General features: G+C 30.4%; 3 protein-coding genes across 14 annotated transcripts in view; 2 read left to right on the top strand and 1 right to left on the bottom strand.

Annotated features, from left to right (window-relative positions):
- Window positions 1-655: 655 nt before the first annotated feature.
- Window positions 656-5,187, bottom strand: LOC123275264 (vesicle-associated membrane protein 713-like). 2 transcript variants are annotated; one of them, XM_044743268.1, is made up of 5 exons: window positions 5,017-5,187; window positions 2,097-2,228; window positions 1,841-2,036; window positions 1,599-1,754; window positions 656-808 (listed from the first exon to the last, which is right to left on the bottom strand). In XM_044743268.1, the coding sequence occupies exons 1-5, from the start codon at window positions 5,181-5,183 to the stop codon at window positions 674-676; spliced, it is 786 nt and encodes a 261-aa protein (XP_044599203.1). In that variant the 5' UTR covers window positions 5,184-5,187; the 3' UTR covers window positions 656-673. The 2 variants fall into 2 exon arrangements, with proteins under 2 accessions (XP_044599203.1, XP_044599204.1); XM_044743269.1 differs by lacking the exon at window positions 5,017-5,187 and adding an exon at window positions 4,772-4,982.
- Window positions 2,686-3,936, top strand: LOC123275265 (glutathione S-transferase-like). Its single transcript, XM_044743270.1, has 5 exons — window positions 2,686-2,826; window positions 2,956-3,103; window positions 3,187-3,354; window positions 3,422-3,558; window positions 3,700-3,936. The coding sequence occupies exons 2-5, from the start codon at window positions 2,965-2,967 to the stop codon at window positions 3,865-3,867; spliced, it is 612 nt and encodes a 203-aa protein (XP_044599205.1). The 5' UTR covers window positions 2,686-2,826; window positions 2,956-2,964; the 3' UTR covers window positions 3,868-3,936.
- Window positions 5,188-5,202: 15 nt separating the features above from the next.
- Window positions 5,203-21,633, top strand: part of LOC123275262 (serine/threonine-protein phosphatase 2B catalytic subunit 3-like) — a 157,747-nt gene continuing 141,316 nt past the window's right edge. For 9 of the 11 annotated variants that reach the window (XM_044743266.1, XM_044743265.1, XM_044743263.1 and 6 more), the window contains exon 1: window positions 6,275-6,821. In XM_044743266.1, the coding sequence (XP_044599201.1) occupies window positions 6,770-6,821 (52 nt within the window). In that variant the 5' untranslated portion in view covers window positions 6,275-6,769. Of the gene's footprint in view, window positions 5,282-5,347; window positions 5,439-6,274; window positions 6,822-21,633 lie in introns of those variants that run through there. The other 2 variants (XM_044743258.1, XM_044743257.1) reach the window with 2 other exon arrangements.

Raw genomic sequence — 21,633 nt, 5'->3', positions numbered from 1 at the left:
AGGCCGCCAATTTCTTCAAAATCATTTGGTGCGCTTGTGAGATATTTAATTTAAAAAGTAAGATCTTCAGACCTACAAGATTATTCAAGTTGAAAAAATTTTCCTGAATCCCTAAACCAAGAAAGAGAGTGCAAAAAAATTACGAATCTTTTTTTTCATGCTATTATTTTGAATTGCGTGAGAACTATGAGTCTAAAAATTTTTTCACCGGAAGTTCCAAAAACTAGAATTTTCTCGAGAGAACTCTTTTTTTTATCTTGATATTATTTTTACTCAAGCGAAACCCGTCAAAAATTATTACAAAGTTTTCAAATTTTTTTTACTACCTCAATTCCTGTTAGGAGTATATTGCTTCAGCTTACAATGTCCCATTTTTGGGTGATTTGTTCCTCTTTTCGGGTTCTTTCGTAGACTTATCGATAAGAAAATGTTATTTTTTTAACGATATTTCATTTTCGGATGAAGAAATTTTTTTTTTCAGTTTTTCAGGGAGTACCCCATTTTGCCCGCAAAAAAAAAATTTTTTTTTCTACGGCAACTTGAAATTTGATTATTTTTCTTTAATTACGACTGAAAATAAGAAAAATCAGCGTATTTAAGTCCTTAAAATCATAACGATTTCTTAAGTACCCCATTTTGCCCCCCCCCCTCCCCTATACAATAAACATAAATGTCACATAAATTGAACGTAAACAAAAATGCCAAACGCTAAGCACGTCAGGAGCATTACAATCGATAAAAGAGCGGCAAAGCAGACGCTATGTTTTTTTTTGGTCGATCGCTGAGTTAACTGAAAATCTTTTCGCATCTGAAATTAATTTTTGGTAGTTTATTTTTTTCTATTTTATTAAAAATTAGAAAGTATTTTGGTCTAGAATTTAAAAAAATTGAATTTTTGTCTTTACTATAAAATAAATTTTTTATTTTGATCAAATTTTCCAAAAGAAAAATTTTTTTTCTACTTATTTCTAGTTTAGATAATTTCAGCGTCTTATCTAATCAAGAATTTAATTATTTTTCAAATTTTAGGTGACTAAAAAAATTAGAATCATGTCAATGAAAGCGCGTCCTTTTATTTTTTGTAAATACAGAATTTCAAATCTTCAAAAATAAATCATATGAATTTTTTATGAATAAAGAAGCAAATTTTGGACAATTTTTATGTTTGCAACCTCTTACTATTTGAATATTGTATAAACTATTGTGTCTCTGTATAAATTTGTATAAATTTATATTAATTTTGCATAATATCGTTAAGATTATGTACTTTTATGTATTACGTTATTTTTCACTCTTTTTACTGAACATTATAATTATTTCTTTTATGTTCTAAATATACATTTTAATAATTATGTGATTAAATGAATCTGTTAGATTTTTTGGACTTGCCATTAGGCTTAATGAATAGTAAATAAATAATAATTTTGCTAGTTAGTAATATTTTGAATTTTACAATTCGAATATTTTTTTGAAATATCAATAAATATTTTACAAAAAATTTGTACTAAAAATATTATTTATTTTTTTTATTATTGCACTAAAATCTGTGCCTCTAGACCAAAAAACCTTCTTATAAAATAACAAAAATAAAATCATACCGTTATTTCCAAAATTTGAGTTTTTTTGACGAGCTCTTCTAGCCTTTGTCCTCTGTCAATCAATTTTTGAACGGATTCGATCAGAACTTTTCTCACTTGAGCAAGCTCGTCTTTAACTACCGGCAAAGACGTTAAATTCTGGCAATTTTTGGTTTCCTAAAATATCAAAAATATTCAAGAATATTAATATGCCTTCTATAGAGAATATTTTGAAAAATTAAAAATTTCTCTGTAAGAATTACAATAATTTCCTTGAGCGGCTCAGAAAATTTGGCTTTTGACTTTTGAAATTCTTGAGAAAAGTCCGCCAAAATGGATAGCTCACGATAGACACTCCTAACTTTTTCCAAGAATTCTTGAGGGTTAAAATCGATATTAACTGACGTGGGCGTCAAGCACGTATAGTACAACTCCCCGGTCAGGATATGTGCCACGAATCTGTTCGATAAAGGCATTAAGATAAGAAGATGAATGAAAAAAAAAAAAAAAAATAGTTACCTATCGCAAGGAATGCTAATTTTATCATCTTCAGAATTCGCTGAGTCCCGAATAGTATTAAGAACAATGTCTCTATAATAAGGATTATCCTCAGGAGGATAAGAAGCCACCACAATATACTCCCGTCTTTCTCTGTGAATCACCGAAGCATACATAATGTAATCCATCTCACAATTAGTAATAATAAATATATATTTTTTATAATTAAAATTAAAATACAAGTAACACCAAAATTAAGCGACTTTAATGAATTATAATTTAAATTATACGACGCGTCGTCGGTGAATGAGCATCAAAGTTGACAAGTTGAGTTAAAAATGGGCTTGGTATTTTATTATCATCATAATTAAACCCGCAAATAGTGACCAAAGGGCACTGATTGGATTATCGATCGAATGTATGAAGAAAAAAAAAAAAAAAAAAAAAAGAGATTGAATAAAAATGTTTTAAAATAATTAATGACGAGGTTGATAAATTTTGTAAGTGATAACTTTTGAATGAAGGATGAGTCATTGCTCTTTACGACGAATACAAATGGGAGATACATATGATATGTGGGAATATATGTTATGTAGAACAAGAAAGAGTGAATAAATGTAAAGTGAAAGTGAGAGCGGCAGACTGGTAGTCCAAGAAGGGGCATCACATTCGACAGTCTCACTTTGTAACAATATTTTTCGACGCCACCAGACCGGCAGTGTTTTTGTTATAAAAAGGTTATTTCTATTCGGTGAGTAAATTTCGTTTTATATAAATATTTTTCCTTGTGGTTTTATTGCAGCGTCAAATAATAGGAATAGAAATAACAGGATTATATTTGTCTTCTCTAATGGAAGTGATATATTGGTGAATTTTTTAGATTTTTAAAATGCCACATCAATATAAATTGACGTACTTTAACGTAATGGGGCTCGGTGAACCTATAAGGTTTCTTTTGAGCTATGGAGGCCATCAATTTCAAGACTTCCGGGTCGATCGTCTGAATGAATGGCCAAAAATGAAACCAGGTACTTGTAACTTAATTGATTCATTTGTTTCATTCAATTTTTAAATTTTACTTAAATTTTGAGAGTTTTTTAACCTATTTCAGACACACCGTTCGGGCAATTACCCATTCTAGAAATTGATGGTAAGCCTTACTGTCAATCAGTGCCTATCTGCCGCTATTTGGCTAAACAGATGGATTTAATTGGCGAAACAGACTTGGATGCTCTGCAAATTGATTCGATTGTCGAGGCGCTATACGAATTGAGAAAACGTGAGGATTATTTTGTGAGGTATTAGTGGTCTAAAAAAATCTTTAATTTGTTTCTATGTAATTACAGACGTTGCGTTGTTCTATCGAGAATCTAATCCTGAGATAAAAGCTACGAGGAAAGAAGAAGTATTGACCAAAACTTTGCCGTTTTATTTGAACAAATTGGAAAGTTGCGCTGATAATGGTTACTTTGTAAACGGAAGGGTAAAAAATTTTATTAAGCCTATTTCGAATTTCTATCCAATTTTCTGCTACAATTATTACGATACAGTTTTTTGATAAAATTATTTTATATGATTTCATCCAGAATTCATATCTGTGAAATTTATTGGTTTTCTTTTGCAGTTAAGTTACGCAGATATATTTTTTGCTGCGATTCATGACTCTCTTGTAAATGCTTGTGGGGTAGAAATAACCAAGGACCATCTGAACTTGAAGAAAATTCGTGAAAACGTCTTGTCTATCCCGAAAATCAAGGAATGGGTTGACAAGCGCCCTAAGTTGGAGTTCTAAAATAATTTTTCATGCTATTTTAGTATTTTTGAACCATTTTAATAAAAATATTCTTAAAAAAGTCATTTTTTTCATTAATGAAATATTATCATTATCGAAATAATTTTGAAGCTCTATAAATTCTGTAAAAATAGGGATAAAATTAAAGATTAATATACTATTTTCAAAGAAATTTCATCAGATTCAACCTAAAATTTTTAAAAATGAGCTGTTTTTATTCGCTTTTAAACATTTTGGAAAAAAACGATAGAAAATGGAAGATTTCGGGATGAAATATTCTAAAAATTATATCTTGTCCCTAATTCTAAACAAATCGATCAATTTGCAAACTAATTCAAGGAAATAATTATAAAAATGAGTGTACTAAGTTTTATCAAAATCGGTTGAAAAATGCAGAAACTGCTCATAGACGAACAGGAGACACCGTATATAAAACCTAAACAGCAGAACTTATACATCTTTATACTTTGAGGTGTCTTAGATTTCAGAAATTAAAGTTAAAAAATATAAGGTAAAAGATCCAGTTATTGACACTGACCTAATTAATTAACACTTGCAATTTTAATCTAATTAAAAAAATAAAATGTTCTCAAAAAACCAATTATCTTAAAATTTATAATTCAAAAATTACATTTATTAATTTATTAGAGTCGATTTGTTTTAGTTAATTAAAATAAAATTGCAAGTGTCAATAACTGGATCTTTTACCTTACTTCAATATTCAAAATTCAAAAACTTTATCAAAAATGGTGGGAATAAAGGACAAAGTTTTAGAACGGAAAAGCTGTTGCAACTTATACAATCAGTCTCTTTTTTTGCGAACCAGGCAGTTTTATAAAATCGTACACCTTTATCAGTCAAAAAAGGACATTATTATAATTAAAATATTGTCCCAAAAAATGACCTCAACTTTCCAGACTTCAAATAAAATAATGCTCCCACCGAAACTCTCCCAATTTCCATTATACAAAATACGCAGCAATCACAAACTGCGCAGTATCTCTCTCCACACTCCCAAACAAAGAAAACATCAGACGATCGCTTAACAGACTTTAAGGTAGCTCCCTACCTAACCAATACCAGAGTTGATTCCTGGCGCCGCCTACCGTCCCCCCACAGAACTAAAACAAAAAAGGGTGGCGCACTTACGTACGAAGAAACCTATCGCCCACTGGCGGCGGAAACTGACATCTGATGACCTCGGAGCACGGATCTTGTGGTATAGCTGCGTATGAACGATGCGCACTAGAAGTATACATCCGTATGCGTGTGCTGGATTGTCCGTCAGTGCTCGCGGCGCGTAGCAGAACAGACATCTTGTAGTAGAATTTAGCGGCGTGGTCGACCGTGGGTGTCGAGCGGTGCGTCGTGGTGGTTACGGTGGTGTCGTGCGTGTGAGCACCGTGTGCCCGTCGTACGTACCCGCTTATATTTTACATTACTCCAGTTAATAATTCTATCATAATTGCTGTCGTTATTGTTTACAATAATAACAATAATTATAAAGCTTGTTTGGCTTTAAAAGCCCCCCCCCCCCCTCACCAATTGAGGCTTGCTCTACACATTGCATTGTAAGCCACCTAAAAGTGAACTCCATTTGTATATATAGATATATACATACATTTATAATATACAATATTTATATGTATGTACATATCTATATGCAGCATATATATATATATATATATATAGCATATATGCTGCTATATATATATATATATATATATATATATATATATATATATATATATATATATTTAGGCATACAAGTCAGCGCAATCGTCTGAGCAGTTGTATTTTGTGAGCTAAACCGTGCGGTGTGATAATCAACCGTACATACACTTACAATTACTCACACACATTTATATTCCTAGCACATTACACTACATTAAAGAAACTAAATTGCCCTGTGAAAAAAAACTAAATCTATCATTACTCTTTTAATAAAAATACGCTCACACATATGTATTTATATTTATGCTAATAATTATATCTAGATATGTGTGGATGAAGAAAAACAAATCTTAATTAATAAAATCATTTAAAATAAAAAAAGTAGAAAAATCCGTATTAGTTACGCCCGCCGCAGTGGGTCAAGCTGCGGTCACTCGTCGACTTTATTCCCTTCGACAAAAATAAAAAAAGTTTAATTAACATACCATCTAAATAAACACCTATAATTTTATCGATAGTAATATTAAATAAAAATAATAAACGTTTGTGTGGCTTGCTCGCGTGTGTGTAAAGAAAAATATCCTCCAGAAGCTCTTGAGGAAAAGCGGAGCAGCCATCTGCGGTGTTTTACTCCTACTAGGAGGAATTTTGTTGCCTGGAGTAAAAATAATTAATTGGCTACTAATAAATAAATAAATAAATAAATAATTTTCTGAAGTTTTAAATAATTTAGATAAATATTAAAGCAACTTAAGTTGGAAAAAAAAATAGATGTATGGTCATCACGAACGGTAGTATCTGGCGCAGCTCTTAGCTGCCACCATCCACCATCCACCATTCAGATAGTTGCTGTCGACTGCCGTGTGTACGTTTAGTTACTCAAAGCATAACGTGACGGATTGGATTATCTATACAAGAAAGATACTCCCGAATCCTCCCTTTCCCTTCCCTAAGTCCCTCAAGCCGACAACCCCCCTGTCCTGTGTTGAGTTTGTGGAAAACTCAAGAGCCAAAAGTGAAACTTTGGTTTTTTGTGAATAAATAGAGTTTTATCCGGCCAGACGCAGCAACGTCAACATCAACTGGTAGCTAGCTGGTAAGCTAAACAATTGGAAGTAACATACGTCGGGTTAATTCAGTGACAGCAGTGACAGTAGTGAGATAAGGTGTGCGGCTGGTTGTCAGCCGCTTAAAATTAAAACTATAAAGCCGGGAAATATCATCCAGCATGACCTCCAATAGTTCACCGAAGTTGTCCACCACCGAGCGTGTAATAAAAAGTAAGAAAGATTTTCTTTAAGTACTTTAATAATATTTATCATTTTTTTTTGCAATAATTAAGCTTGCGTGCTAATGTTGTCAAATGTTAACAACACTGGCTGATAATTTATCCAGCCTCGGTCGGTACAACAGGACGCTCGACTACATGCCCTGAAATATTTACGTACATGGCAGATGCTATTGTTATAGGCTCCGAGGGTAGTACAAGGGTGCAGAATTGAGAAAAATAGGAGAAAGGGGGTGGAGTGAACGCTGATGGTATAGTAAATACAAATACAAGTTCTATCCCGGCTAGGCGATTCTATCGTTGATGAGAAAGAGAGAAAACGAGAGCGTACATGAAAACAAGGCCGACCGGCGTCAAGCCGAGATTGATTTTCTCCGCGGGGTCGCGGCGCCATTGCTATCGACCACCAACCGGCCCTCGAGTCACGCTTTTCCGTTTTCCGAGACCGTCGTCTTGCACTAGCTTCTCTTTTATACAATACATTATATTACAGTTTATTTTATTATTTTTTATGCTTTTTTCTTGGTTATTAGGGGAGTGGTTGTTTTTAATTGCTTTTAGGGGTAAGGTTGATTTTGATGGCTATGTTTATGAGATACTAGAAGGTTTTTTACGGGATTTAATTGAGTTAGTTATTTACAAACGTCAATCGGGTGGGTTTTGAACAACTGGTTCGGATAGAAGCTTTTAAATTTCTTGTCAGGGTTGATTTTTTATTGAAATTTATTTTGTTTTGATGATTTATTGTTCAATTTAGAAGTTTATTTGAAATTTTTTTAGGGGCGATTTTTTTTTAACTTTGATTAGTTTTTTGTATAGAAAAAATTTTAATGATTTTATAAATTTATTTATTTAAAATCAGAATAACAAATTTGTAAAATTTTGCTTTGATTATTTTGACTTTTTTTTGTATAGAAAAAATTTTAATGCTTTTATAAATTTATTTATTTAGAATCAGAATAAAAAATTTGTAAAATTTTGCCTTGATAATTTTTTATAAATTTTCAATTTATTATTTGAGTAAAAAAATTATAATAATTTGAGTAAAAACGAATGAGAAATATTTTGTGAAAAAAAAAGGTAATTATTCACAAGTAAGGTTCAAAATTTTAATTTTCACTTTTTTGAACAAAATTTTTATTTGAAAATTTTGATAAATTTTTTTTTTGAAAAATTTATAAAAAATGAAAAATTAAAAAAAAATTGACTATCACAATTTTAACAAATTTTTAAAAAAATTTTAAAATTTTTTAGAAAATTGTAATATTCAACTTTTTTTTAAAATTGTTCGTTTTTTTTTGTACTAAAAAAAAAAATATAAAAAATCATCAAAAAAATTGAAATTTTATCCAAAAACATGAGAGCCAAAATTTTTTCCAACTTTTAAAAGCAAAAAAGCTGTCAAAATCTGTATTTTTTTCAGCAGATTAAAAAAAAATTAAAATGTTAATTTTTTACCTAAATATAGCCAAAAATAGTCTGAAAACTTGTAAATAATTACCAAAAAAAAAATATTAAAAATAAATATTTTTGTGAGGCAGAATAATAAAATTAAAAAAAATTTAGTTGATCAATTATGAGGTATTAAAGTTGTTATTTTGATTTTATTCATACACGATTAAGTAGCAGCCATTCAAAATATTTTAAAGTTTTACAATATTAAGTAAAAACAGAAACGTTTTTTTTTTTTTTAATTTTCTATGACTATTTTCAGTGTCATCACTAATTCAGTTCAACCTCTCATAAAATCAATGTTAATTATTTATATATAGATTTAGTTAGATGCAGATGATTTATGCCAGTAATTAATCATTGAATTTAGTGAGGTATTACTTAACAAAACAACGGACTTGACACTTTTAATGACAAACAGCCGACGAAAATAGCTTGAGACAGTTGTATAGCAATAGTAATAATAGGATTTTTCAAAATAAAAACAAGAATAATAATATAACAATACATAAAAGAGGGAATTTAGAAAAGTTTTATCTCGGTTGGAACTTAAACCGTCTAGTCGGCCGGATAAGTTAGAGCTAAACTCTTATATCTTAGTATAGACCTTAGAGGTTGAGAGGTATTCTATTCTATTCTAAGAAACGCCACGTGGGTGTAATATGATTTGTCCGTTACCGCAAATACGGATACCGACTTTATCCCATACCAAACAATTTATTTAAGAATTTAATGCATAAATTTACCTTAACGTTTAACATCGGAATGCCCCACGGATAATACCTTCTGAAAAAACAAACTGGATTACAGAAAAACGTTAAATAAAGTTTATGCCACATTCCCTTTTCGATGAGTCTATTTTAGTTTTTTTAAAAGGATGAATTCTCGAGTAATGACCCATTACGTGGGCAGTCAACGTAAACGTTTTTTTATTTTATGTGTTTTCTAGGTGTAAAAAATCTTCCAATTTTAGGGCGAGAAAAAAAAATTTTTTTTTGCCTCGGAGGATAAATTTTAGCTAAAAAAATTTTTTTTTCCTACGAATTGAGTGTAAATACGAGTATACTTAACCGTGAATGTCGCTTATCGGTATAAATTTTTTTTTTATCGGTGTATTTAAATTTATCGAGAGATATATCGATAGAATGTCGATTTAATGTTTCGTCTCTTGTTCAATAAACGTCACGGATGCTTGAAACCTACAAACATAAATTGATATGATACCCTTGGTGACAACGTCACCTCAAGTTTAATTTTGTGTACGTTAGCGTCTGATTACTTTCGAAAATTTTATTATAATCAATTATCAGGGAGATTTAACTTTTAAGATTAGGTAAAACTTTCTAAAGATAAAAATTGACCTTGAATTAGGGACGATTTTTTAAATTTTCCAAATTTCCAGACTTTTAAAACATGAAAATAAAAATATGGAAGCTCAAATAATTTTTAGTAGTTTTAGAAGAAAAAATTAAATATTTTTTATAGTAATTTTGTTAAATCTTAAGTTTAAAAATCGACGAAAATTTTTTTTAAAAATTAATGTTTTTTAAAAGTAAATTTTTATAGAATAACTAACAACCTTGCAGTCACTACGTGACTGCGATGACTTGTGAACTATAAATAAATAAAATTTTGCTTTATTAAATAATGAATTTTGTTAAATTGCACTGTACTTGCTTAGCTATTGACATTTTTAAAGATATAAGCTCATCCCAATGTTACACTTATCAAAAGCTTTTATTTGATCACCCACATGCATTTTGATATATTTTTCATATATATATATATATATATATATATATATATATATATATATATATATATATATATGAAAAATTGATGTGGGTACTCAAATGAAAGGTCTTGATGAGTGTATTATCGCAATTAGCTTATATCTTTAAAAATGTCAATATTTCACAAGATAAAATGTCATTTCTTAATTATTGGCATTTTTTAAGATATAAGCTCATTTCGATGTTACACTCATCAAGAGCTTTCATTTGAGTACCCACACGCATTTTGATATATTTTTCATATATACATATTTATAACATATATAAAATATATGAAAAATTGATGTGGGTACTTAAATGAAAGGTCTTGATGAGTGTAACATCGAGATGAGCTTATATCTTCAAAAATATCATTACTTGACGATACAAGGTCATTTCATAATTATTGACATTTTTTAAGATATAAGCCCATCTCGATGTTACACTCATCAAGAGCTTTCATTTGAATACCCACACGCATTTTGATATATTTTTCATATATAAATATATGTAACATATATAAAATATATGAAAAATTGATGTGGGTACTTAAATGAAAGGTCTTGATGAGTGTAACATCGGGATGAGCTTATATATCTAAAAATGTCAATAGTTCACGAGATACAGGGTCATTTCTTATTTATCTATCGAGAAATAGAGCATTTTTGAATGCAGCCTAAATACTTATCATCATAAATTGACTATTGGTGAAAATTATATGAAATCTTGAAAAGGCACAAATTCAAGTCAAGACTTTTCCAACGATACCAAATTTAACCATAAAAACTCATTTTATCATATAAATACACAAAATTTTGCTTATTTTTCTAATAATATAGATAATTTTTGTTTAAAGTTTAATAATTTCACAAAATTTTTCAACTATATAATTGTAATTTTACTAACATAGAAAATAATTTTGCACGCCTCATAAGCGAAGCGTTGAGGTTGTGCTCTACTCTCGACATTTCAAAAAAAGCAGTTTTCTCGAAACTGAAATTGATTTTTTGTTATTTTTATATCGCACTTACAGATTAATATGAGTACACTTATATCAAGTCAAATAATTTGTTAGACACATAAAATTTATTTCAATAACAATTTTTTTGTTTAATATAGTAAATAATAACACTAAACATAATCTTTTCTGAACGTCCGTATATGTGGCAGGGAAATTGGTCGAAAAAATGATCGTACCGGAATAATTTTTTTTTTATTATCTAAAGTAACACACGACAGATTTTCTTAATTAATATGAGCGTTCAATTCACTGTCGTTAAATTATTATTAAAAAAAAACTAATTTATGCCTGTGGATTTTATTGTATATCTATCTATACATTTTATTATAGTATTTTTTTTCCTCACCTCAGAGTTATGGCGCCACTAACCATAGCAGAGTTATCTATTTTTTATTATTTTGCTTTTTATCATTTATTTTAATAAATTTTATTGTGAAAAATGAGATTATGAGGTGTGCACTTTTGGATTTTCCAAACTTTTTGCAATTAATTTTATTAAGCAATTTTTTTATATATATTTTAAACAATAATAATGACGCTTTTTTTGTGTTTAATAAATAATTAAAAAATTACTTGCTGTCACTTGAATTACAAACAAAAAATAATTATTCAAAAACAAAATTATGCAATGAATAGTTTTTAAATAGAATAAAAATTGACAAAATAATTTATTTAAAAAGATTATCATAGAGTCAAATTTCTTAAAAAAATTTTTGAAAAATTATAAATTAAGCATTTCTAAGAGCCCAAAAAAGTTTATTTTCTTAAAGCACTCTCTGCCCGGTTGACATTTTAAAAATTTATGTACAAACATACGCTCAGATATTTCGTCGAAAGTTAAAAAAAAAACAAAATTTCGTAATGTCTTGATTCAACTGTTGAGTAATAAAAACAAGAGCTTAGTGCTCGAACGAATAAAAAAGCGGGGTTCATCTTCTCCGTGAGCTTTTTATCTGGTGTCTGGTAATATATGACTGCGGTAGTCAATGCAGCTGGTCACAGCTGGGAAAACTTTTATGATCCTGGTAGATATATATTCATATATTATACATAGTACATTGTTCGCTTAAAAGATGGGAAGTGAGCGAAGAAACAAGACAAAGTATTAAACAGAAAGCCAACAACTGGGCGATGCAACTTAAAATTCAATACATTATTTATCGCCGGGTTTATATTGTTGTCTTACGAATTCCTCCCGCGTGAGCAGTGAGTTGACTAAATCTCTAACAAGGTGTTAATGACGTGAATTATTCATGGAGCAAGGTCATTTAAGTTTTATATAAATTTATGTGTGGGCTTACATTATGTATGCCTCGATGTGTATTATGCATGTGGGTAAAAAGTTTCGCCCATGATAAAGGTATATTATGTAGTAAGTTGACGTTAATAGGTAGAAGCTAAGAAGTTGCCAAATGGCTTCGTTGCTGCTGCAGACTCCTCGGTTAATTTTACGAGATTGAGAGAAATTTAGAAATATGTTAGTGAGCGGAGCTTTTGCTTGTATTTAAATGTTCGGCTCTAACTAGAGTAGTAGGTTAGCTGTAAAGCAATCTTGCCTACAAACCCACTTGCTTCTCAGACTATTTTATTCATTTTTTTCAAAATTTATTTTTACTTTTTATGTGACAATCGAGCCGAAAAAGTCAACGAGAGAATTTTTTGTTTAAGATTTGTAATATGTTATTACATTTCAAATCATGAGTAGTAACAAATATTCCTACATTTTTAATGTCATATGTGATCTTTAATTTCTTCTATAACTTCATGTGTAAAATCACATAATTACACACACTTTTAAACTTTTGAAGTCATATGTGATCATAAGTGAAGCTTAATTTCTTACTGCAACTTTAGATATGAAATTATATCGACGTTCTAATTAGCAAATTGTCTAACTCCATTTTAGAGAATCTTCCATTTGTACGAAAATACAATTAGTTCGAAATTTATTATCACTTTTAAAAACCATTAAATATTTAATAGAGGCATAATATTTTGGTTAAGATCATTCAAATAATTTATAATTGGACTATTACTACATCAAAATGTTAAAAAATCACCCTCTAAAAAATAAGCAGTCAGACCGATTGCTAATTAGACCGTCGATATGTGAAAACATATGACACATATGTGAAATCATAGATAGTAGTAAATATTTCCAAATCTTCAATATCATAGGTGAAGCTTAATTCTTTCTACGATTTCATAAATAAAGTTATTTGTGATAACATATGATTATATATGTACACGGAAAGAAGAAAAATTGTAATTGTAATTGTAATTTATTGAAAAAGGCCGTAGGACGTAGTCCTCTAACGGACAAAAGCATATACAGAGCATACATAATATCTTAAAATTAAGTACAAATCAATATCATAATATTTTTTCTCGCATATTCTATAAACTCACATCAAGATGATCCTCTCCACATTCCTTTCTCAATCCTTTCCTACCAATATCCTGTTACGTGAATGTGGAACGCTTCACGTAATAATTACCGTAACTCCTATTCTTTCCCGCATCACAGCATTATTTATATTTGTAAAAATGCTTGCCGTAAGATGGACGGTGTGGCTTAATGTATATAGAATAAGCGAATGCAAATTTAGTATAGACCGGATAGCTCAAATGGTAGAGTAGCCGACATGTCTTCGGAAGGTTCTGGGTTCGAATCCCAGTCCGAGCTATCTAATAATTTTTTCTCGCATATTCTATAAACTCACATTAAGATGATCCTAACAATCATACATAATATCAAAGCTATTATTAAACAATCGGAATAGATTCTTATAATGTTAATGTTAATATTAATAGGTATCTCAACGTCAATTTTATCACAGTAATATAAATTTAATTAATCAAGATTAATAATGAATGCTGAAACAAAAACAGCCTACTTCTAGTCTTATACCATATTGCACAGGATAGCAAATAACTAAATTGCACTTGGTCAAAAATGCAGAATACACACTTAGAGATCGGCACGCTCAGTAGCTAATAAGTATTTATAACAATTTGTTTTAAATATTGCTAGTGATTCAGCTGTTGTTATTGATGGTGGCAAGGAATTCCAAAAGAAAGTTCCCAGAACCAAATGACATTATAAATAATATTAAGTGTCCTGTCTTATTTAAAACTAGAAAAATTACAGCTCGAAATAACATTTTTCTAAATTCAAACTTTGAGTGTTAATTTTCAGAGCCTTCAATATAAATATTACATTTTGCAATGTAATTCTTACAAAATCTGTAATAATTACAATCTGAAACTGTAATTTTTCTAGTTTCTACTAGGGTAACATGATAAATAGTAAAAAAAATGTTCAAATCTTCAATGTCGCATATGCTCATATGTGAAGTTCAATTTCTTACTACGACTTGACGTGTGAAATTATATATGAATAAATATGACGATGTATATGAAATCTACGCAGTAAAAAAAATTGTGTAAAATCAACACAATTTCTGTGATAAATACGGTCAACACAAAATTGTGTTGAATTTTAACACTAATTTGGTGTAGACCGTATTTAATACAATATTTTTTACTGTGTAGATAGTAGTGAACACTTCCAAATCTTCCACAACTTATTTAAAGCTTAATTCCTTCTATAACTTCATTTATGAAGTTATGTATGATCACATATGACTCTATATGTGACATGATAGTTGGTAATAAAAATTTTCAAACCTTCAATATCACATATGCTCATACGTGAAGTTCAATTTTTAACTACGACTCGATATATGAAATTATATATGAATACATATGACGACATATGTGAAATTATAGATAGTAGGAAACATTTCCAAATTTTCAATATCATATATAATCATATATGAAGCTTAATTACTTCAATGACTTCATAAATGAAGTTATATGTGATCACGTATGATTTTATATGTGAAATCATGGATAAAAATTAGCACTTTCAAATCTTAAGTGTCATATGGAAAGTTCAATTTATTACAATCTCTCCGCATATGAAGTTGCATCATAACATATGGTTACAAATATGAAGTCATGTGTAAGTAACACACGTTTCCAAACTTTAATGTCATATGTGAAGTTTAATTTGTTTTATGACTTCACATATGGAGTTATGATGTAAAGTTACATATGTGAAGTCATGTACAAGTAATACAAATTTCCAAACATTAAATGTCATATGTAAATTCGTTAAAAAGTTTTTACATATCAAATCATAGGGGATTGCATACGTGAATCATGTGTAGTCATGTATTATAATTGTAGAATATTACACATAATATTACACATAATACCTATACAACTTTTTCCCAAAAAGTTTAATTCCCAAACTATCAGAAGATTAAATCCTACCGCTTTGTTCAATAATACTGCAGTGTTTTAACAAATTATCGGAAAACCGCGAAACGAATTTCTTTTTTTTAAAGCTTATCGTTTAAAACGAAATACTCGATCATCTATAATTTACAACAAAGCTGAAGAATTCGAGGCGTTATCCGATTTTAGAATTATTAATTCCATCGATAATAAACTCGGCAAATATTTAACCAGAGATGTTTATTCAAATTTTTTAAATAAAAAATTCAAGTGACACATTTTTGTCGAACATTAAAAAAAAAAAGTATAACAAGAGAACCACAAGTGTTAACAATGACAAACAAACGATAATTTCGTTCATAAAACATTTGTTACTCATCTATATTGTTGATATGTAACAATAAAAACATAAATACACTAATGTAATGTATAATTAATCTATCTGGTGTATAAACTAACCACTTGGTCACACAATCATGCGTGGGATGACTTTGGGGGCCATATGAGTAGCACATGTGGAAAGACAGATGTGCTGCCGACAAGTTGATGCACAAAACTACACCAATGAATTAAATAAGAATGATCATTTTGTTGAATTATGTAATTAAGATTAGAGTTAGTCACATTTGAGTTAATTAAAAAAAAATTAGAAAAACGGTAGACCCTGAAAGCCATCCGTGCAACTTCCTGCTAATTCCATACCTAGGTGCATAAAACTGCACTAATGACGTTTTTGAGCTCGTCGAGCTCAAAAATACAATTTATGTGTTATTTTGAGCTCTTCAAGCTTAAAAGTCTGATAGAAGTATCATAGAACAATATTTTTTAAATTTTCAAACCGCACTAACTTTTGAATGAATCAACCGATTTTCACGCGGTTGGAAGTATTTGACGCAATTTTTTTAGTTTCATGAAGAATCTTCAAGTTTGAATTAATAAAACTAGGAAATTTGGAGTAATTCCAAAAAAAACACTTTTTTTGGTTTTCTTTCGTTCATGATATTTCTTGAACGAATTGACCAATTTCGACCGACTTGACGGCGATCGACGTAATGTCTTCATGCTAATAGCTGTTTAGTTTTTGAAATTGATCAGTACAGCCGTTTAAAAGTTATTCCAAAAAATGTCGGAGTTATGTTAAAAAAACACTTGTTTCCAAATATTTTATTGAGGGTATCTCTCGAACCAAACAACCGATTTCCACGTTTTTGGTGGCGATCAACGCAGTTTTTCAAGCTCTGAAATTATTCTACATAATCAAAAACTATCCGAGAAGAAATGACGAAGTTATGTCAAAAAACACTTTTTTCGGTTTTCTTTCGTTCACGATATCTCTCGAACGAAGAACATATGGCGAGGCTTTCACCTACCTCCGAAAAGGCCGTTTCCTGGGCTCAAAAAAGCTATACACGCACGTATATCTGTCCTACCCTCACGTAGGAAATACACAGCCAAGTTTGCGGACAAGGAAAAACCCTGCCCTCAAGCATTTACGCTATCATAGGACAGATGTGAATTGAGTTGAATTTAATGTCAATCTGTCCTCGTACTCAGTTAACTGTATCAACCCATTCAACGACTGCGTTAGCCTGATCGGTAATATAATGACAATCCGACCAGTTACCAGCGGGGAAGTACAGCCGTAAGACCTGTTTGAGCCATAATACTTATTATCCCCCCTACAAGAGTCTCGTTCGCATGTCTGTCTAATCTAGTCCCCGAATCTTTGAGCTTACTTGCGTTGCCAAATAATTTGACAGCGTCACGAGGCCTTGCTCAGAATATCTCTCGAACGAATCAATCGATTTTGACCGGATTAGTGACGATCGGCGTGGTTTTTCAAGCTTAAGGGCGGATTAGTTTTTGAAGTTGATTGATAGAGCCGTTTAAAAGATATTAAAAAAAAAAACCACTTGTAAAAATGATTTTTTTCTTATTTTTTTTGAGATTTTTCAAAATTTCTCAAAATCTATCGGTCCGAATCGGTTCAAATTCTCAGGAAATCTAAATTTGAGGGAACTCTTTAGAACGCCGTTTAGTACGTTCCGATCGGTTCAGTTGTTCAAAAGTTATAAGCGAGTCACACACACACACACACACACACACACACACACACACACACACACACACACACACACACACACACACACACACACACACACACACACACACACACACACACATACATACAGACACACATACATACAGACATAGTGACAACCTCGCGGGGATAGTCAGGAAAGCTTTCTTGTGACCTTCAAACGTCGAGATCTGATGAAAACTCGATTTTTGTAAAACGGGGTGAAAACAATAACTTCCCGATTTTTGAAAATTTTCGATTTTCTTAGCGGGAAGTTAAAAATAATATATAAGTAACACCTCCCCTGAAAATTTGGGCTGTGGGTCTATTGTTAGAGCAAAGGCTGTTGAAGACGATGAAGGGAGGCAGCATAAAAGATTTGACAGGAAAAAGATGGGTTATCGAGCGCGTATGTTAAGCTGCCGGACTTCCTTGTGTCATGTAGGGTTGAATTATAATGGTGTGGTGTAAGTAGTGTAGTCAAGTCACTCCGGGAGATCCCAACACCCGGACACCCCAACACTACCCGGATGGGATAGAGAGTTGAATTCAGTGGAGGGTATTGCAGCCGTACGCTCACCACAATCGACGCGTCTGTTCTATCGTTTACTTACTACACTTCGATGTGTGGATCTCTCGATGTATGGATCTATGAAAGCAGTGTGTGTCAGGTTGGTAGCAGTGGCTCGTCGCTCACGGCCGACTGGAGTATAATAATAGACACAAACAAACTCATTTGGCCGGATGGCCAACTACATTTGGCTTGGCCATATACCCAGTTGCTCTGTTTAAATACACCGATCGTCGGCTTGTACTTCTCAATTTATATCGGTTACTTCTCAAATAGATTTTTCTTTGATTCTTTATCGCTTTTTCATGAATTTTTTTTTTATAGTCGCTAGATCTCATTTTTTTTTTAAATATTTGGATCAAAAGAAAATTTTTATTTGTTTTTCTTTCAAGTTTACTTTTGATGGTTGAAAATTTTGGGATATAATTTAATATTGATATAAAATTAAAAAGAAATAAACATCAGTATGATAAGACAAATTAATCAATTAGAAATAATTGAAAGTAAAACTTACACAGAAGAAAAATCGATCATTTATTTGGGTTATAATTGGTATGATAGTTTGTCGAAAAATGAAAAAAGAATTTATACATTTAAGAAAAATTTAAAAGAGTACATATGTAAAAATTTTGCTTTATTAAATAATGACTTGTTAAATTTCACTGTATTTTTTTAACTATTGACATTTTTCAAGATATAAGCTCATCCCGATGTTACACTCATTAAAAGCTTTCATTTGAGTATCCACATGCATTTTGATATATTTTTCATATATACATATATAATATATATAAATATATGAAAAATTGGTGTGAGTACTCAAATGAAAGGTCTTGATGAGTGTAACATCGGGATGAGCTTATAACTTCAAAAATATCGTTAGTTGGCAAGATACAAGGTCATTTCTTAATTGTTGACATTTTTTAAGATATAAGCTCATTTCGATGTTATAATCATCGAGAGCTTTCATTTGAGTACCCACATGCATTTAGATATATTTTTTATATATAAATATATGTAATATACATAAATATATGAAAAATTGATGTGGGTACTCAAATGAAAGGTCTTGATGAGTGTAATATCAGAGTGAGCTTATATCTTTAAAAATATCAATAGTTGACAAGATAGCAAAGTCAGTTCTTAAATATTGACATTTTTTAAGATATAAGCTCATTTCGATGTTATAATCATCGAGAGCTTTCATTTGAGTACCCACATGCATTTAGATATATTTTCCATATATAAATATATGTAATATACATAAATATATGAAAAATTGATGTGGGTACTCAAATGAAAGGTCTTGATGAGTTTAATGTCGGGATTAGCTTATATCTTTAAAAATATCAATAGTTGACAAGATAGCAAAGTCAGTTCTTAAATATTGACATTTTTTAAGATATAAGCTCATTTCGATGTTACACTCATCATGAGCTTTCATTTGAGTACCCACATGCATTTTGATATATTTTTCATATATACATATATGTAATATGTAAAATATATGAAAAATTGATGTGGTTACTCAAATGAAAGGTCTTAATGAGTGTAACATCGGGATGAGCTTATATCGTTAAAAATGTCAATAGTTCACGAGATACAAGGTCATTTCTTAATTATGTATCTGGAGATAGAGCATTTTTGAATACAGCCTAAATACTTATCATGGTAAATTGACTATGACTATTGGTGAGAATGATATGAAACCTTGAAAAGGCACTAATTCAAGTCAAGACTTTTCCAATGATACCAAATTTAACCATAAAAAGACATTTTATCATATAAATACACTCGCCACAAAATTTTGCTTATTCTCTTAATGATATAGATTATAAAAATTTTTATTAACAAATCAAGTTGAAAATTTCAGAAAAATTAAATTTGTAAAAAAAAAATGATAAATACGTAAAAAATATATTTTAAATTTGTTTCATAAAAATATCATTATTTTTGGAATAAATTGTCAAAATTATCACAAAGATGATCAAGATAATTTTTGTATTTACTAATTGGTATTACTCATGAAATTTATAATCTTAAAAATTAAATTTACTGAAGAAATAATTACCAAAATTAATTAACATAATCACTAAAATCTTAAATTAATATCTTGATGAAGTAAAATACTCTATCCCTTAATTATTTCACTAAAATAATTTGACCTAGAACGCTAAATTGTGTACCGAAAAGTAAACTTCACATAGTTTAGTCATCATAATAATAATGAACGGAATTTAAAATTCTCCCATGACCTCGATCCCTATCAAACATTTCGTCCTTCGGAATAAATCTAGTTTTATACCCAATTAGTCTAGCAAATTGAGTCGCAAAAATTATTAGTTTTGATCTCACGGGTATTTATAATTTGGTCTCTATTCGGTTTTCGTTAAATTGAAAGTGACACGAAATCCTCGGGAATAAAACCAGGAGCTGAAGAAGCAACTACTAGTACAACAATAATAACAATGATTACAAGACACTGATACACATGTATCACCGACAGTTAAATCTTGAACCACGGTCGACGGCCGGCCGCCAACCATGCCGTCATAGCAGTAGAACGTTAAACGTAAACGTCTAGTCGGGTTGGAAACTTTGAGGGCTCAGGTACGAGCTTTTAGACACAACTTTCCCTGGTGGTTGTCACAAACGGTTCCGTTCTTACTGGAGAAACCGCACACACCAGAACCGGCTCTGCTTTATATTCACTAATGTCATTGTCGCTACTTACGTCACAAAGCTCAACTACTGAATTTGTAATTCCCAATTATTGCATTAGCATTATTAGCAAACAAAACCTCAGTCAATTAAACATGGAAAAAAGTAAACTGTACTTAATAATAGTCGATTTATAATAAGTAATGATAAACTGGAAAAAATTACCATTTCAAATTGTAAACTCGTGATTTTAACAATCACTTTATAATTTTTATCATTTAAATGCTACAATTTATTATTTACATGGAAGAAAATACTATTTCAAACAGTAATATTCGCTATGTCAAAGTCCAAAATGTTAAAGTACACGGAGAGAAATTTATAGGAACTTTTCCAAAAATTATGGGAATGGTTCCTATAATAAAATGATCATTATCAATCCTATGCTTATTATGGGAACTGTACCCATAGTTTATTGGAAACATTCTTATACAACAATGGAATAGCTTCAATATATTATGGGAATAGTTCCTATAATATTATAGGAATGGTTCCTATAATATTATAGGAATGTTTCCTATAATATTATGGGAATGACGCACATAATAATAGAAAAATATTTATGTTCATAATAATGAAGCAATCACATCAAAAATATAAAGTAATTATTATATATTTTTTTGCTAATAAATTTTTTTTTGTAAATAAAAATTGATCTTTTACTAAAGTGAAAATAGTATATTACACACCTAGGGAAGTAAAGTAAGAAATGTCTCAGATCACATGTTTGTTGACCTCGGCTTCGCCTCGGCAATTTCTTTTTTTGCTCGACGGGCAGAAATCGTCAACTTTCGGCCCACTGCGCTAAACGAAGTTGCCCCTTTCTGCCTTCGTCGAGCAAAAAAATAGTATACACTCCACGGGAAGTAAATAAGAAAGCCT

Source organism: Cotesia glomerata, linkage group LG1, assembly GCF_020080835.1.
Source record: "Cotesia glomerata isolate CgM1 linkage group LG1, MPM_Cglom_v2.3, whole genome shotgun sequence".
NCBI lineage: Eukaryota > Metazoa > Arthropoda > Insecta > Hymenoptera > Braconidae > Cotesia > Cotesia glomerata.
The sequence above is the reverse complement of the archived record's forward strand: the minus strand, read 5'-3'. Positions and strand labels throughout refer to the sequence as shown.

What these genes read in the sequence shown, in the direction of transcription:
- LOC123275265 (XM_044743270.1), top strand. Translation starts at nt 2,965, where the DNA reads ATGCCACATCAATATAAATTGACGTACTTTAACGTAATGGGGCTCGGT. An exon ending in ATGGCCAAAAATGAAACCAG is followed by an intron (nt 3,104 to 3,186) that starts GTACTTGTAACT and finishes AACCTATTTCAG; the next exon opens with ACACACCGTTCGGGCAATTA. An exon ending in GTTACTTTGTAAACGGAAGG is followed by an intron (nt 3,559 to 3,699) that starts GTAAAAAATTTT and finishes TTTCTTTTGCAG; the next exon opens with TTAAGTTACGCAGATATATT.
- LOC123275264 (XM_044743268.1), bottom strand. Translation starts at nt 5,183, where the DNA reads ATGTCTGTTCTGCTACGCGCCGCGAGCACTGACGGACAATCCAGCACA. An exon ending in ATTAGCATTCCTTGCGATAG is followed by an intron (nt 2,037 to 2,096) that starts GTAACTATTTTT and finishes TTTATCGAACAG; the next exon opens with ATTCGTGGCACATATCCTGA. An exon ending in CTCAAATTTTGGAAATAACG is followed by an intron (nt 809 to 1,598) that starts GTATGATTTTAT and finishes AATTAATTTCAG; the next exon opens with ATGCGAAAAGATTTTCAGTT.